This window comes from Ixodes scapularis, unplaced genomic scaffold, assembly GCF_016920785.2.
Source record: "Ixodes scapularis isolate PalLabHiFi unplaced genomic scaffold, ASM1692078v2 PGA_scaffold0__279_contigs__length_252992795, whole genome shotgun sequence".
NCBI lineage: Eukaryota > Metazoa > Arthropoda > Arachnida > Ixodida > Ixodidae > Ixodes > Ixodes scapularis.
Window position 1 is genome coordinate 252,775,122 of NW_024609835.1, and position 18,824 is coordinate 252,793,945.

At 48.4% G+C, this 18,824-nt stretch overlaps 1 protein-coding gene across 1 annotated transcript in view; it reads right to left on the reverse strand.

Annotated features, from left to right (window-relative positions):
• LOC8036487 (probable tRNA pseudouridine synthase 1) overlaps positions 1-18,824 on the reverse strand; it is a 39,568-nt gene that overhangs the window by 12,301 nt on the left and 8,443 nt on the right. The window contains exons 2-5 of the mRNA XM_040215936.2: positions 15,944-16,024; positions 14,937-14,992; positions 10,564-10,645; positions 4,026-4,202 (exon numbers count right to left, since the gene is read on the reverse strand). Of these exons, the coding sequence (XP_040071870.2) occupies positions 4,026-4,202; positions 10,564-10,645; positions 14,937-14,992; positions 15,944-16,024 (396 nt within the window). The remainder of the gene's footprint in view (positions 1-4,025; positions 4,203-10,563; positions 10,646-14,936; positions 14,993-15,943; positions 16,025-18,824) is intronic.

Below are 18,824 nucleotides of genomic sequence, written 5' to 3' on the forward strand. Positions count from 1 at the left end.
TCTCGTTTTAATTTAAACTACTTTATTTCCAATTAATCATAAAGTAAAATTTTTTAAACTACAATTGACTGTGACCTCTAAAGAATCTGTGCAACAATTTCAGTGCTTTGCTTAAATAATTTGGGAGTTGGTGTCTTGACCTTTCCGAAGTAAAAAAAAAAAAACGCATTTGCCTGCATGTCCTAGTTTTTATTTTAAAAATGGACAAAGATGGAGGTTTTTGGCATCTCTCAACACCTTCAGCATCTTCCGAGTCATGTGCGCTGCGACGTCGATGGGGGTCGCGCGGGGTTCCGGTGAAGCTCTCTCTCTAGAGCCATCAGTGAGCAGCGAGAACTCAACCGCTCGCGACCGCTTGACTACGTGGTGGTGCAGCGCGAACAATGTGGTGAAAGGAGGAAAGTCTCATCCGGGTGCGGCCATCCCCGTCCGGCTCTGTCCCCCTCCGGCTTCCGGCGGCTGTTCGCGGTAAAAGTTACCTTTTATCGAGCAGTTATTTGCACAACTTGCTGTCTTTCTACAAGACCCCCATTGACGTCGTGCTGCGTGGTTCTCATGGCCGCCGTTCGCGGCTGCAGGTCGGGGAATATTCTCATTTTTACCTTGGAATTACGCGGCGGAATCGCAACATTTCGAAGGAAAGAGGTGTGCTTTCTGTCCTTTGTGACAAGATGAACAATGTCAAAGGTAGAAGATGCCAATTCTTTAAACGTTAAAATCGTTGCACAGCCCCTTTAAGAGTCAAAGCCTTCAGAGAGGGGAAAAGAAAACGAGGGATTTCACATGGAAAACGAACCTATAAATCATACGTCCCTATACCTACTGTAATAGCCCCAGAGATAGCCCACCTAAAATCGAGAGAAAATTGAGTAAAAATAAGGAAAGGGCTAACTTTTGGTGTGCTATCGAGAAAGTTTGAAAAAATGCTATTTTTAGATTATGTGTCTCTGTCAAACATGTTACCGCAACAAGGGGCGATGAAGCAAAGATGACTGTACTTCCAGTCAACAATGTTCGCTTATATCCTGCCATAGCTAACTAGACGCATTTACCCCGAGGTCATCGTTGATTCAAACACTATGATCACTAGAAGTGGGCTATATTTCGGTGTTTAAAAACGAAGTAGCAAATTGAGCCATAAATAGGGGGCGGGTTACCTTTGGGGGGGATTTTGAGGTACTCGGATACCTCGGTATACTTAGATACTCTTTCTTAAACCTTAAACCCGAAGAAACAATCTCGACCCGACCAATAATGTACGCAGCTATTCGAGGCACTGAAGTTGCAGATAATAATCGTGGGTTTCTTTTGAAAACTTTACGGCAATGTTGCATCGTCATATCAACATGCGCCACGTTTCAAATTTTAATTTTTTTTAATGCCACACTCGGAAAGTGTTTTCACGGAGAACGCATCTGCATTGCAGCGAAGCGCTACATGCAGAATGGCTGTGCCCGCAATATGGTTGCTTCTCCGTACTGCACCAGAGCCTATTAAGAAGCACATTTGCTGGAGCTAGCCAAACCGCCCAAACTTCGAGCAATTTGAGCAACACATGTTGGGGAACTTCCGACAACTGTCGAGTCTGATACGAAGGTCGAATTGAACAGTATGTAATCCGAACCGATATTACAAATCATTTAAAGTAGGCACCATCCTACTGTAAAGATCCAGCATGCACTGAGATCCAAATTATTAGAAGGCAGTCAAGAACCAAAATGAGCTTTTCGCAAAGCGCTGACACAAGTTCGTCACATTCAGCTGAATTGTAGCAGCATGTAGCAGGGCGAGCCCATTGGCACAGTTTGGTGCAGCGATCACAACACGGTGGCAGTGCCCCAACGCAGATGACACGCGAGTGAAAAGAAGGGAGCTTTAATAATGAGTAGCCCAGCGTGATGCTTCCCACGCACAGCGCCTTTGCGCACATTTCTGAGCCCGGACATTTTCTGGGTCTCGTGTATTTTGCTCTCCGTACGCCCCGCAGAAAACCAGATTTAAGTAACGATGGATTTTTTTTTGTAATAAGTAAGATTTGTTTTAGAAAAGCTTATCTTTCTATATTTGCGTCGGTATTGTTTTTTTGTCTGCTTATGTTTGTGTCGCCATTTTTGGGCGTTTGCTCGCAGACCCGCGGCAGGGGGTACGCTTGCGGGAGAGCATGAACGGCGAGTGGTCTTCCGCCCCAACGCGCGGGGGCTTCAAGCAGCCGCGGGGCTCGGTGGAGATGAGTCGGACCCCGGTCGTTAAAGGGAAGCTGAAACACTTCTTGAAAAAAACGAGTTAGAGGTGAATTCTGGCGTATTTTTATCCCGTGAATCTGAATATCACTTTTGTTTTCCCTGAAGATGCAACTAAAAGCGAGAAAAAGCGAAAAAACATTCGACCAGTCGTGACGTCATACTAGGATCTTCGGGCCTCCAAGCGCGTGTCGCTCGTGTGTTCAGCGCGTGCAACGGCAAGCTTGCCAGGTATATTTCCCCGCACTGACACCAGTCGTGACGTCTCTTTCTGACCTTTCTGAAAATAGCAAGAGTGCGCGTGCATAGCTTTGACAGGCGCTGAAGATGCGCGAGAGCAGATATTCCGAACGCTCCTAGTGTGACGTCACGCCCCGGGAAGGAGGGGCTTCGGCGGTACTTTAAAAATTAATTTCTGAAGCCTCCGTGCACCAAATTGAAAAATAATCTTAATATTCCTGATCCTGGAGGTAGAATGAAGGCCATTGAAATGTTTTTTCTCAAATAGAGAACCGCTTCAGTTTCCCTTTAACAAACGGATTGGGTTTCATTCTAAGGCGCCGGAACAACCGTGTCTTGGGCAGAGGTATGGAGCGCGACACTGTTAACATGAACAAGCAATCGCCGGTTTTTCCAGTTTTTCTCTTTGAAACCAATTGGGACGTCACCTAAGCTATTATTGCTACGGAAAGAGCTCATTTAGTTCTGTAATGAAAGTGATCAAAATTCGTGCTCGCTAATACCATTTAGAAGTAAAATGCGAAAATAAGCCAATGTCGTGTTCGCGCTAACAGTGACGCGATGTGCAGTTCTGTCCACACTTGTGGCTTTTAAGCGGGTGTGCCTGTGTCTGGTGTATTTCGCCGTTTAGTGTAGAAACTTCGCTTTTAGTCGATGCAATAACTTAACTGGGTGGTGCCAGCCAAGCGGCGAGGAAAGCATGTAATGATTCTACAAAGAATTTGGTGTTGACCGTTGAGGTGTCGGAGGGGGTCACGTTGACAGCTCGCTGATCATTGGGTAAGAGTGTACTACGTGACAATGGGCAAATTTGAAGTGATTGGTCCGTCTCTGGAGGGAAAGGAGGCCCCCACGAGTCTAGAAAAGGGGTGCCGAGAGGATTCTCGGGGATTCGGCTTTTGAGGTCAGGCAGATTCGGCTCTTGAGACTGGGGGACTAAAGTATGGGTTTTAATTTTGGGAGTTTTGAATTGTAAATTACAGTTCACTTGTTGCCGTTTTGTTCTGAAATAAACGTGGCCACACTGGCCATCGTAAACCAATCAACGTCGTAATGTGTCCAGCGGGATCGAACAACTTTTAGTTTTAGTTTTTTTTTATTTGACTTCCCGTGAGGCCTTTATCCGGAGAACATCATCATCGGTCGTCGCCATCCTGGCCAGCCCCCTCCCTCGGAAAGTTGACTCAGATGCTCGGGCCTTTCGTTGCGGCTTCAAGTAACGCCTTCCTTAAAACATTTTGCACGAACAAAACTGCACGATCAAAGTGTAGCTTACGGGGAAAAAACGACACAAAAAACAGGACTAGAGGAAAGAGCACCCATACACAGCACTGTTTTTTCATTAGCAAGGCAAACTAACTAGCCCAACTCCACGCTTTGTCGCGATGAAAGGGGTGTTAAACTGGTTCACAAACCGACGAGCTTTCCCAAATTGTTATCAATTCGCGAAATCACCGAGATTTTAGATAGGAGAGACATTCTGGCATCTGCCTCGGCCCCTGGAATGTTTCCCCACTGCCAGCACACGCGTAGAGGAATGCTTACCGAGCGAGAAATCGGGCAGGTCGAGCTGGGCACAGGCAATCGCGTGGCAGACGACGGGGCGCTGGATGGGAGCCACGGGGCTGGCTCTGCCGCCGTCCGGGGGAGGGGGCACGTCCTGGAAGAAGTGGCCTCGGAACCGGTCCAGCGCCCTCTCTACGGCCTCCGGACTCACGTGGTCTGCGGACAGACAGTTTGTGGGCGAGCAAGCAAAGGACACCCGTTTCTACGGCGGTGTGATTGTTTTGATTGTCGCCGAGATTCCGGACCAAAGAGGCGAAAATTCAATCTCAAACTGGCGTCGGAAAAACCGAAAACTGCCCGCCAACTGCGCGTTGCCACGTCGAAGGTCCCCAATCGCGCGGCATTTTGGAGAATGTCCAGAAATGCTCTTTTCTTATGGAAGTTTTGTGCGGTTACCGTATCGATTGTAATGCAACGTTTGTACCAACCTATACCAAGTGTACGCATTCGCGTTCATTAAAAGTGCTCGTTATTGTTTTTTCCTTTAGGTTGCACGTTTATGCAAGTTGGGGTTCGTGCCAGTAAGGTTCTTGATAAGTTGTAGACGGTGGTTCCTCCTCGATGGTGTGGAGGAAGATGGCTTGCGTTGGACGGTGGCGGTGGCGTAGCAGTTCGGGCCAGACAACTGTTTACGCAAATACTTCTTTGCAACAAGACAATTTATCATACGGCATACAGGAATACAAACATCAACAACCCGAGCCCCGGACTTGGCCGCCGTTAGAGAGCGGCTCCTTTCTCTCCAACGGTACCGAACCAAAGACCCCCTCCCTTTGTCTCGCCTGTGCTCTTATTGAGAGCAGCCAGTCCCTATTTCTTATTTTCCCGTGGGGTCAACATTCTCATCCGGCGCTCCGAGTCCAGGGCTAGACAGCACCAGGCGTAGGAGGCGCATACGAGTCTGGCCCTCAGACACGACAAATCACCCCTGGCACTCCAAACACCGGCTGGAGGGACGGGTGCCGACAGACGAAGCACAGCGTCCGAGACACTTCTAGGAAAGCGACCGGCACTTGCCATTGGGAAGCGACAAACGACTCTCCAAGCAAATAACCCCAAGCGGTGGCACTGGTCGACTACCAGAGAAAAACACTTAACCGCGGAGCCTCCCCAGCTGCAGGCAGCCGAGCAGGGTGCGGAACGCGTTGCGGCCCACTGCGCCACGGCCCACCGTGCCGTGGCCTGTTCCTGAGTAACGGGACACCCACACCGCAAAGGGGGCTCCCCACCCCGTGCACAAATTTCTCCCTTCCAAAGGTCGTAAACAGCCCCTAGTGAACCCCACACGTCTCTCCCGAAATCGTTCGCGCACGACCTCCAGACGAAGTAAGATAACAAATAAAAAGGTTCCGGAACCTTACAGTGCCCGAACGTTCCGGCAAACAAAACGCGACATTCTTTGTGCAACTGCCCGATTTCACTTTCTCTAAAACCGACTGTTTGCTACGTTGCATCTATGTTATCGTACCACAAATTCGGATACAAGACACAAGGACAAATTCGTACAATGCCAGCGAGCACCAATTTCATACGGTGCTCTACTGGAAAACTGAGGTTATATAATTCTGGCTTTTGGACAATGTCTCCACATTCTACCTCACATGACCCGTCATTGGGGCAATAAAAAACATCAAACTCAAAAATTTATCTTCATCATTCGACGCAATTTAGGCATGATAGGTGCGCTGACCAGCAGAATTAATCCGAAAGAGAGAGTTTGGTGTTCGAACGTAGCGAGTGACACGGCATACGTCAAATCCTGCTCGAGACAGATGTCGAACTGCGTCTACAAGGAGTCTATGGAAAAAAAAAAATTGTTGCTTCCTACGTCCCATGCTTCAGCCAGCCTCGCAACAGACACTTTGTCAACGAGACTACCAAAACCGGAACCCTTCTTGTCCCGCTCCTTAACCATCTGGCTCCCAGGATGCAACATGCACAGCGTTGCATGCGGGGATTTATGGAAGCAGCCTATTGCTTACATTTGTGTTTTGACTCCTATTAATTCAGAAAGGTACAGCTTGACCATGTAGTGCTTACCTTAAAAGCTCCTCTAAGATGTTGAAAAAACAGTTAGGGCGCAGGCGAGCTGGTGTAGGTGTACCATTTTGTTAGACCACCTGAGACTGGGTGGAAGAAAAAACGACGACGATGTTGCTAGCTAAGCAATAAAAAAAGATTAAGGTACACCTAAGCACTTCTTATGAGTTGTGAATGCGAAAGCTTGTACATCAATCTTGCTCTCCACGTGTTGGCGCGCTGACTGGTGCCGACGGACATGCAGCGCCATAAAGTGGCCGGTCATTAAAACTGACGCGCAGTGTCAGTTTCAACGACTAGCCATTCCATGGCGCTGCATGTCCGGCAAATGGGAGCCTGGTCGACCTACGCTGGCTAATGGGATTGCAGCCGTGTAAAAGGTGTCGTTGGCTGTGGCTAGCCAATGGGATCAAAGCAGTAGAAAAGAGCCGTTTGGCTTGGTTTCAAAGCTGACGACGTCGGCTCGCTCCTTGAGACAGTTAAAGGGATGCTGAACTGAAATCTGGATTCCACAAAACACGGCGGCAAAAGCGTGCAACAGGATGCTACAAACACCAAAACATCACTCATACAGCGATATCTCGAACGGATGACCTTATTTTTCAAGAAAAGGAGGCGCATTTGACAGATATGTTTACGTCTTGTATCTCCGAGAAAAAGAGGGAACGGCCTCGCGTCTTTTCCGCCTCGCCGCCTTGAGGGGGCAAAGCAAAGAGAGGAGGAAACAAGATATCTTGACGTCACGCGCCTCATCGGCCTCTTTCGATCTCGACCTCTTTTTCCAAAAATACAGCCGTCCATTCGAGATATCGCCTTACGAGTAGTGTTGTAGAAATTGTAACATCCCGCCTACATCTCCTGCATTGTTTTTTTTTAAATACGAATTTCGGTACACCATCCCTTTAATGCTTTCACATTAAAAAAAAGCCGCCTATTTTATCCCTCAGAGCAAGCATAATGCGAATTTCGGTCCGATCAGAATTTCCCTCTCTGCCGTCTCCGAAAACGTCTGGAGGTTTTGCAATCCTTTCCAGAGGCAAAAACGAAAACGTGCTCGAGAGCGAGCACTTGCGACAAATTTCCAGCCTCAGCCAGTGCACCACGGCGTGGATCGGGGGCGGCACATGCGCAGTGGTCCACCACCTCTTGTTGTTGAGCCCGTAACGTCTCTTGAGAGAAAGATGGTTGCTTCTTCCACACCGCTTGGAATAAAACATTCGAGACAGTCGCGTTACTCTGTTCCCCAAGCGGAGCATATACAGGGTGCACGAGGCATTTCAGAACGCAACAACAGGGTGCTTAACTTCTCTCATACGCTTACTACATCTGTTGTGGGAATTGTTGGTCGCCCTTCCCCGATGGCCAGCATAACGTCAGTGGTTTGGAACGTTCGGCCTGGTGGCCGTGAGCTCCAACCTGTTCGTGAAGCGTAGCAGAGCCACCTGGCTCGGGGGGCTCTCCTCTTCAATCTCTTCCAGGGGGATTTTTTTCCATCCACCCGCTCATCCAAGAACCTGGTTCTTTTGGGTGAGGACGACGCCCGCGAGGGGAGGAGGTCGCCGCGCGTTCCCGACTTCAGGGAGTCCTCTCGCGGAAGCGATAGAGATCGGACGTGCGGTGAAGGACTTCTTTTGCTCACACTGAACTGCGCTACCGGGAGGGTGTCGACAGGGTGAGCCTTTCATCTGACCTTGCTGGCGCGGGGGTTTTGGGACAGTGTGTCTTTTGGTGTCCTAATAAACACCGTTGGACCCAGTCCTATTGTGGTACGTGCTCCTCCTTTTTAGAGAAGCAATCAGTTGTGTGGCTGATGTTTGGACCCGCCCGTAGCGGTGTTCTCGAGAGAAAGCTGCAGGGTGTGGGAGTAGGCTTGTCACCTTCCGATTAGAGACCGCCGCTGAATTCTTCAGTTACCGCCACCCGTGACCATCCCACACTGTCTAGATGCCCGACTTCACCTTCGACTGCATCTAGTATGTCATCTAACTAGTAGATATACCAACTTCAAAATGACAGCTTCTGGTCAGACGCAAGAATGAAAAGGCACGCCGTTGCAGTTGCCTTGGCCGCCGACCACAGCGGTTTGGATGTAACCATCTTGAATGTGTCAAGGTCTTTCGTTTTCAAGGTCAAAAGATAGCTTTCAGATTCCGATGGGACATTGTGAACGAAGACCCCGGCAAGTCAATGAGGCCCACTGCCAAGTGGCTCAAGGTGGCGGGGTCCACTATCCGGCTTGTGGTCCACGAGGACCTTGTATACTAGCTATTGTGATGAGGAGAGGGCATTTGGTGTCCCAAGAGACCCAGGAAAACCGTGTCATCCAGTCAAGGCGCTTGTTTAACAAGGTCAACCCCCTTGAGGAACCGGACATGCCTTGGTTTTTTTACAAGAAGAACTTTGCCCAAAACAAGAAGGTGAACAGGAGGAATGACAGGTGGCGTCGTGCGAGTCCTGATGAGGTTTTTACCGTCATGCAGACAAAGTTTCTGTCATCTGCGATGGTTCTAGCCATTGCGAGCAACGAAGGTCACGTTGTGCCACCGTACTTCCTCCAACGAGGCCTTAGTGTCAACACGAAGGACTTCATCGTGACCCTGGGCACCGTAGTAAAAACCTTGGACAAGAGGGTGGCCCGGGGGACGCCTTACATATTTCAACGAGACTCCGCTTCATGCCACCTGGCTCACGCGACCCAAGATTGGCTGGCTGACAATTTCTACAACCACGTCACCCCCAACGTGAGCCTCCTAAATCCCCAGATGTAAAGCACCTAGACTACTATGTCCGGGGCGTTGTTGAAAGAGGCCAACAAGCAGCCCCACAATACCAAGGAGTCACTAAAGGCTGCCATTGAGGACGCCACGGCCAACATAGACGAGGAACACTTGATCAAAACATGCAGTCATTTTCCGAGCCACATCGAGTCAGTCGTTGGTGCTGAAGGTGGTTTTATCGAACCGAGTTCGAGAACACGACTAGAAAAGAATATCTCTACCGAATTTCGCGCAATTATACAGTTGAACCTCGATGTAACGAAGTCGGTAAAATCCGCAATTTACTTCGTTACATCGAAATTTCGCTAAATCGAAATTTGGCTTTAGCATGCAAAAAAAAAAAAAAGTTCCGAAACATTTTACGGGTATGAAAACTCACCGAAAATGACATTTATTTAGGGGCAAAGTAGTCCGCGAGTTTTGCTTGCGCCTTGTCCGACAGTAGCAGCGGTAGCAGCGGCGTCGGCGGCGTTATACGGCGTTCGAGCCATTCGAGCGCCCAGAGCGCTTGCACGGCATCTTACTGCGCATGCGACGCCGTGTACCTCCTCAGTACGTCCATTGCGTAAGCACTTCCCGAGTGCTCGTGATCTCGGCAGTTTCTTCAGGATGGCGTCCAAAACGTTTGCTTTCTCATCCAAAGAAAGAACTTTACGTTTCCTTATGGCAGCAAGCACGTAAGTGAACCGCCCGGTTAAAAAATAAAGCTGTTTAGTTTAGGCGGTGCCAATGTTTCCAACCTACACAGCACTCTTTACCGCACAGTTTAGTTGCCTCCTTGCGCCCACAGTGTGCTTGCGCCTTTGCTTTACATCACGCTCGCAAGACGATAATCGGTCTTTTCGGTCTTCTCCTAGATGGCACTGCCCGTGCGGTCGCGCTGGGTCGCGCGGTCGCGCCATCACTGCCATCACGTCGCTCCCCCGCTCCCCCGCTGAAGTTGGCTCCCGCGCTACCCGCGGTATGGTGGCTAGAACCCGCGGTACAGTGGACTATGATGATCAGTGAATGTCAGTGGTGATGCTGTTATGCCGTGTTAACTTTTTGCTCGGCATTTTCTGGCCAGCCCCGCGGAATGCGGTTTGCCGCATGCCTCGCCGGCGCTACCGGCGCCGCATCCTCAGGCAGCCTAGGAACGTTGGAAGGCCTGTCCCCGTGAAGTAACCTATCAAGCGCTCGCGTTTGCGCATAATTTTTTTTTTTTTTTAACCACAATTTTTTTGCGCAGTTGTTTTTTAGAGTTGATTTATTTATTGCCTTCTATGGCAATGGCGCTTCGTTATATTGAAATAGCAGCAAAATAGACTTCGTTATATAGGGACTAAAAATACATGGGGTCTATGGGCAAGAAATTATGAAAAATAAAATACTTCGTTAAATCGAGGATTTCGTTACATTGAAGTTCGTTATATCGAGGTTCGACTGTAGCAATATCTTTAAAACAATGTTTTATTTGCCGAGACCACCGTTATGGTCTCAAATACCTCGTGCACCCTGTACAGTAACTCCACTGGTGCCGAAATGCAGGTGAAGCTCGGCGGCCAAATTGCAGGACAGCTCTCATCTCGAGCCCGCCACAGCCGTGGCTAAGAGGTTACCACCGAGCTTTCAACGACGCGCGTGCGGCCTTCAAGTTACCCCTGCCCAGTTCCAACCCTCAAAGGAGGGTTGGAAGAAGAGAGGGCGCATGAGCCACTCACGGTACGGTTGGGTCTCGACCACGTCCCCGCTGGCGTCGAAGGTGCTCGTCTCCGAACCCAGGCGTCCTCTCACGACGAACCCCTGGAAACATGAGCACCGGGCATCGGGTGATCGCACTCAATGTCCCGAAATTATCCTAAATCTCTAGAGGGCACCCACTCAAAATGAAGAGATAGATGGCAAAAAAACATGAGGTGGGCTATCTTTGGGCATGAGGCAGCGAAACTTTGTCAAAAATTAAAGATAAACACTACATATCAAGCGACAAGGGAACTGACACCGCAGATTGTGAACAAGGCAAATTTGCGTTTCACAATTCAATAAACGTGCAAGGAATTTGCTACGATGGGAAAGGATACCGCACACTGCGAATGTGGCAGATTCGTATTTCACGCCATGATAAACACGAGAAAACCAGCTAAGCTTGCGTGACACGGGAACCTATATCACGTGAGCAGATTGTGCACAAAAAACGCGGGAACAGCTGCGAACCCGCTTGTCACGAGTACCGGTACCGCAGATCGTGCAGTTCATGTAATCCTTGTTGGACACCGCCTAATGCCTGACGGGAATCGGGGGCAATGCTTCCAAATTTTTATGCGACGGATATTTAGCCCGGGAAAACAGGAATGGGGATCACTCCAGGAAGGGCGCTTTTACGGGAATTTACGTAGATGCAAAACATGTTGCGGTGAACGAATATGGACCATTTCAAATACCAGCTGCACAGCATTCCCTTTTATTTTACAAAGGCTGAAAGCAAAATGACAAAAAAAAAAACATTTTTTTTTAATGGGCGCCACAAAGTTTTGTTTTTGAGTCTTGATTGCGTGTTTGTGCACTAACATCTTGGCAACTGCCCCATACAAATACTCTACATTTACATAATTTTATACGTAAATAAGTGTGAGAGTGATACACTAAAAAAGATCTACTCTCACCAACATACAGGCCCACAAACATTGCAAATAATCACTCCAGGTGCCAGGATTTTTTAAATGTTTTTATAAAGATGATGATGATGATTGCAAGTTTAGTGGCACAGGGACAACTAAGCCATAGCATGCCAAACACAAGTTTTTCAAGAATGGTATCTGAGAAGTAGTTAAAAGTTACAGCTGGTCTAAATGGCCAACTTTATTTAAAAAGTCCCAAACACGCTGAAATGGTACTAAAGGTTGGTCACCCAAGTATGAAGGGAATGGAAAGTGATCTCCAAAAGCTTCCGGGCAACAGGATAGGCGCTGAACATTTAGGTCTCTGCACCGTTGCACGATCAGTTTTCTCCTACTTGGGGCGAAGACTAGACTTTTCGTAGACCTTACGCTACAGCTCTACATTAGCAGCGGGAACATTTACCGTCACAATGAGCACGACTTGAGCTGGCGACCCCAAGGCCCAAAATCCGCAGCGTATACGATACAAGAAAAGACCCTAATGAAATGAGACATCCAGGTCCCTTCGTGCAACGCTCTTGCGAGGCAGAAAACAAAAATTTCTAATTTGATGCACTCACTTTCTTCGTTAAAAGTGCATCACGCATGAACACGCCAACCAGAACCATGCGCTCAGTAGCAGCCCCAAGGCACCAAGGCCGACCGTCCCTGACGCCGTCCCCGCTCCTATCGATTTGTGAAGTTTGGTTGGTCTTTCTATCCCATTGAGCCAACTTTGCTTATTACAGATTCTGTTATAACACACATTTGGCCATATTGGTCTGTACGTATTTGGGAGTTTGTAAGCAGTTCACCCTTCCATTATAGCGTATTAGGGAGTTTGTTAGTAGTTCACTCTTCAATCCAGACCATAGACCATGGACTATAAAATTTGATATCGTACCCCTCTTATAAAAAAACTCAAATAAAAAAAAACATAAAAAAAAATTATTTAAAACTTTTTTTAACTTGCAGAAAAAAAAACATTTTGCAGAATATTTACGCTGTTAGGTGCAATTTAGATGAAGATAGCCCACTCTGGGCCCCGCCCAGTAGTATAACTATCTACGTTCCATTTCTCAGCCCTCATTAATAGGAGAGATGATTGGTGTGTAGAATGTTGTTGTAAAATTGATTCCCCGTGCCCAGGTGGTCTTTTACTCTACATTTCTTTTATGTTTTAGAAACCAACTATATTGATAGTATATTGTTCTTAAAAAAGTGGAAGCCGCTTACAACTCCCTGTAACGCCGAATTAGAGCGCAGCTCTTGAGGAGGAGGAGGGAAAAGTACTGGGGGGGGGGGGTTCAACTAACCAGGGGGGGCACGTGACCCCCAATGCCAATGATGTCATCACTGACGTCACTGATGACGTCATCAGTGACGATGACGATGCGGATACCGATGACATCATCAGTGATGATGACGATGACGATGCGGATGCCGGTGACGACATCAGTGACGTCACTGATGACGTCATCAGTGATGATGACGATGACGATGCGGATGCCGGTGACGTCAGCAGTGATGATGACGATGACGATGTGGATGCCGGTGACGTCATCAGTGACGTCACTAATGACGTCATCAGTGATGATGACGATGACGATGTGGATGCTGGAGACGTCATTAGCGACGATGACGTCATCGGGGGGCCACGCGACATCGGCGGGGGTCACGTGACCCCCCTGAGGTCACGTGACCCCGGTGGGGGGCTCGCGCGGTGCATTATGGGACATTTCCCATAATGCACCGCGCAATTACGTTGACGGCGACGGCGACGCCGCTCAAGTCGGAAACGGGCCCCTAAGAGCTGCGCTCTAAAATATCAGGAGATCACCTTTTCAGTTTTGGTTTCAAACGATAGCAAACATGCCTGCCGCGATTTGTGGCAAGCGTTTGACACACTGCACAGTTCGCTGAGCTCACTTGCTTTTAACGAGTGCAAGTTGTTTCGCGTTCACCGAGGTGTTCAGCGGAAGATATCCTCAACCGACATTGTTCGCAGCAAACAACTGCTGCAAGTACACGCCTTCGGAAGCACTGTGCAAGCGCTCGTTTTCAAGAGCGGGACTGGTGCAAGCCCAGTGTCCCATGTTAACTATTTTGATCGATCTAGTTTGATTTGTTCGTTTGCGCGTTTTGATGCTGAATAAATGTGGCGGTTACTTCCCGTAAAAGCAGCCCCACTACTTGGAGAATCGTGCAGCTGTCGTGATTGCGACCATGGTTTCAGTGCTGAGAGGCAACCTACGCGGGTAAGATTTTGTGAGACATTTGGCTGGAAGAAATCTGGTGTTCGCCTCACGTCACGTCTGCCCAGGTATGTTTCTGGCATTTCGCTTCAAAAGGCCCTTAGGTCTCCAGTTTTGAGTGGTGCACCTGGTTTGCTCAAACAAATATCTTTAGATCGCCTTGTCATTGCTTGTTAGGACGCTCATGCACCTTGCTCGCGGACGCTACGTGAGAAAACAACAAGAACAGAAAAGACTGGATATTTATTTTGTTGATCTTTTTATAGTTTTCGGTCACTTTTTCTCACAAATTGACAGACGCTGCCAGACGCTTGTATTAGATCACGGCTCGTGCACAATGAAATGCTAGAGTGCAGTTTCATGGTTGTGTCTTGCGATCCTCGCAGATGGATTTGGACGGGGCCGGAATAGCAAACGGATGCAAGTGACGGTGGACGCAGATGCGCTGCTTTCGTGGTCACGTCTTACGAGTGTTCCATGGGTCGTATGTAGATGCGTGTTCCAATAGCAGACGACGCCATACGCTGCAACGCGTCTGTCCGCACAAGACTAGCAGACAGTAACGGATGACAGACTGGACGCACCAGACGTTGCAACAGGGACGTCTGCTGAGCGGCGGGCGGGCGCACGCTCGGCGTCTCGCGCCACCCGGATTGACTACGACGACTTTACAACCCCGCCACCAGGGTTGTAAAGTACCTAGGTACAAGTAACTAGAAATTGGCATCTAGGTACTTTCGTTGTACCTCAGGTACAAACCTAGGTCCTTTCATTTCTCGGTATCTGTATCTGAATTGTAGGGACATTTTCCAATTACTTGCAACTAAGTGAAGTCACTTTTTACCGGTACTTTTCTATTCACCTCGTCAAAATGCTAGACACTATAAATCTTGAAATACTAACACACTACCATTTGCCGCGATTAATGTTGAGTTGGGTATGGCCTGGAAGGCGCTAACTCTATATAATGACGTTTTAGCGAATAAAGTCCTGCCCATAATGTTTCATCGAATGAACTTTAGCGAATGGCGGTGTTCATTTGAGCAAACGGTGTATTAGCGATGCCGTTCAATCGACACCAATTTGCGTCGTGATTCCGACTCGCAACTTCTTCTACGCACAAAGCGAACGTGGCAGCTGCTGTGTACACGCTAAAGATGCTCCGCCAGAGGGATCACTTACTCGATTTGCCAGCCGAAACCACCGGAGCTGGTTCGTGGACGTCCCGACGCAGTATGCTGCAGGAAGCCAGAAGGAGCGGACGTCGAAAAGTGAGACTTCGCAAACGTTCGCCTAACACCAAAAATACTCTCTCTCAGTTATTTTCGAAGAATGTGCGAGGCACCTCTTTCCCTGGAACCCTAGAAATGCACCGGAAGTGAGCTTTTTTTTTTTTTGGAACGGCATCAAGTGCTGCGCGTGCCTTATATCATTGTAACATAAGTGGATTCAATAGTTTTCTGCGATTCGCATCAAGTTTCTCATTAAAACCATACCTCTCAGATTTATAATTAGAAATTTAATTACTCCAAAGTAATTAATTAGCCAACCATACCGAACACTAATCTTTTTCGTTAATTGCCCTTTGGCTCGAATCAATATGGCATCGACCCTTTTTCTGCGCGATGCATAGTTTTCGCGAGAGTGATTTGGCCCGCATTCCCCGAGACATCCTACGATATAGATGTCCGATGTTGCCGATACGACCAAACCAAGCCGTCCCAAATAGTTTCAAACCGAGTTAATGGCTTGAAGTGTGCGCAACTATGTTAATTCGCCATTCTGCCGCTCCGCACCCGGTTGGTACAACACCAAACCGGAGCGAGCGCGGGCAATGCATGCCCGGCGTCCGATTACAGCGACCCTCCGAGCCGGCATGGCCCGGGAGAAGCCGAGCTCTTCCAGGGATCGGTGGAGCTAGCTGAATCCCTACACCTCCCCAACAATGGCCGACCACTCGGCGACCGCGGTAAAATTGAACGAGGCTCGTTACACCGCCAAACTTCCAGCAAAAAATGTGAGGTACGGTGATCCATCCCGCATAGACGTTCAGAGTGGACGCTAAACTTGATCCGCGGGACGAGATTCTGCTCGCTAACTTCAGTTGCAACATCCCTTGGGACTCTCCGCCCGATGCCACCAAGCAGAAGAGCGATGACACCCTTCTCCGAGCCTCTGGAGACACTCACCTATGACACCGCTGGCCCACGGTTCCAGCACACCGGCCGGCAGGACGCTGATGCCAATGTTCTGCAGGCGCTCCTGCAGTTCTGCATGAAGCAGCGCGGCCCGGGGGCACAAACAGAACGAATCAATCTGGGTTCCGTAGCCCTCCAGGAAAGAGAAAGAGAGAAGGGAAAAGGAAAGAGGAAAAGGGGCAAAAAGCGCGGGCTGCGGCCACCCGGGTGTGGGTGGCCGCAGCGGTATCCGGAAAGTGCGTCGGATGACAAAACAAAAGCGCGAGCGAGAAGGGCCCTCTCTAAATTCAAAAGACACGAGAGCAGAATGCATCGCACTGGCAGCGCGACTCACCTCGTCTGCTCGCCGATATAGGGTGCTGCACCACTAAAGCATTTCTGAGTGAAAAGTATGCTCCCGTCGTATGGCATTCACTTGCCCGTCCCTCACGGGGTTTGCCCATTTCTGCCTAGATTTTCTCCCGTGGATAAAAAGCGGCACCTAAATGGCTGCCCTTTTTGCTTTGACCATAAAAGCCCGATCTGTTCTCAGAAAAAGCGAGGAGAGGCTCTAAATATAAACTCAACAAATTGCATCTGTGTCTTTGAGGAGCAACACGCAGTGGTGCCGCCAAAAAACAATGTGCTAAAAAAAAACAAACAAAAAAAAACATTAAGCGGTTGTTTGCTAATGTGATTCACATTGACTTATTGGACGGCCCAAATTGGTTGGGATTGGTGGCTGAGTGGCTAGACCTGCGTCTCTTTTCAAGCCGTCTACCAAACTGATGCTTTCAAATTCTTTGATTTTTCGAGGCTTGCCCCGACCACTTCATGGAAATTCCCCGACCGACTCCTAAGAATGTGTCTCAAGTGCAGTTTTAAAACACGGGAACTTCAAACGGCCGAAAGGGTGCTGGCCAAGAGCTGAGCACCTGACCTTTCCAGTCTATTTTCGTATGTCTTTTTATACCGAATGAATATCCACTTTTAAATAAACTACCACACAAACTTATAGAGGAATTTGAAGTTAAGGCAGTTCCTAGGCACTAAGCTGCGGAAGCATACATACTCATCGCTTAGGCGTCTATGCTACCGTGGCTTCCCCAGGACAACTTGGGGACCTTCTCATCAGAGCGGCAGAAACGAACTCGACCGCCATGCTGTGGACAGCCTGTAGGAATGCTCAATTTAGGGGTGGGTAAGGAAGCCCGACAGGCAAGGTCTTGCATCGTGAACTTGTTTGGAGAAGCTCCCATACGCAGGAACAGTTTTTCAAAGTATGTGGGACAGACTGGGGGCTGTTTGTCCTGGTTTTTTCAGAAGAGGTCTTCGAGTCGCCCCACACACGCGTCCTTTGCAGTGGCTCCGAGAAAGGAAAGCTCCCCGACCAATGCCGATTGGAGTAGAGATTCCCCGACTTTCCTAGATTGGTAGACACCCGCTCTTGTTCCATCCCAGAAAGCTTCTGTGCCTGATTCATCTTAAAACCAAGTACTTTTTATTTTGCATTTTTTCGATAACCTTATGCAATTCTGACACTACTACAACTCAAATTTGTGGTTTATGCCTCGTTGCTTCTTTGTCAACAAAACGCAGGTGGCTTGAGAGGAATGATGGTCAAGATACATACCACTTCCGCCCGGTTTGCACGTGAAAACCAGGTAAATAAAACTGCAAGCACATCGCAGTAATATTGGGACTGGTGGCAAAAGTCTACTACCTATTTCAATCTTGCAACTTGGCACTTTAAAAATACTCCCCCGTCCCGCATGCACCACGCAAATTTGGCATTGTTGGGATCGGGCAACCATGCCTCAGCCCCTCAGCAGCGCCGCTGCATTCAACCTTTGCCACATAAAGGTTATATGGAGCTAGATCTGGGAAGTAAGGAGGGTGGCCCAACACTGAAGTCCTCATCTAGGCCAAGAACTGCTTCATGGACAGAGCATTGCGAGCCTTTTCGCGATAGTTAGAGAACCTACACACTGCTCTACCAGGACTCTTACTCGCTACTCTCAGCTTGGCCAGAACTTGGAGGCAATGCTGATTACTAACTGACAGACCTCCATTTGATCAAGACTGTGCCTTTGATAATAAAGACGCCAATCAGCACTGCCTTCCATTTCAACCTGCTCCTACCTGCTTTTTCTTATTTCCGGTGACATGGGTGTTCTTCAACGCATCCATTGGCTTTGTGTACGAATTGCACCGGAAAATCCACGTCTTTTCACACGCGACAACCTTTTCTAGCATATCGGGAAATCGCAGAGTAAACTTCAAGCAGTTACCCAGCGATTGCTTCCATTTCACGAAAGATTCTGGAGTAATTTGCTGCTCAACTTTATCATTAGCTATTTGGTCTCATTTTGTCTCACACGAACGTAGCATGTTTCGGCTGCTTCTAGAAGCTGCGAGGTCATACTGACATATGCATATTACCTCCAGGACGCCCAGTCTCGCCCACACCTCGTAGACGCCGGTTTTGAAAACAATAATCTACAAAATCCTCAGTTGCTCAATTGTATTCGAGTAGCAAGAACGGTACAGATTGAATTTTTAACTAGCATTTTGGTGCTGCGATATGGATGGAATGTGCTTTCAAGTGCGGCACCCGCATGGATGTGGGTATTGTAATGTGCCCGCAGTTCACTCACCCGTTCTTCCTTCGCAGACCAAGCAGAGACAGCACACATCTCTCGTTCTGTTGTGCCATCAGCATTCTGGCAGAGAAGGAGGAACGGGGAAGAGGCCAAAATCTTCTTTAAAGATGGAAAAGTTTAGATGCGAGTGTATAAATTAGTTTTGTGAAATTTACAATAAAAATTCCTAAATCCTTGGCTTCGAGAGAAACCTAGAACTTTGCAGGCTTGAGTAAACACACAGAGTGTCC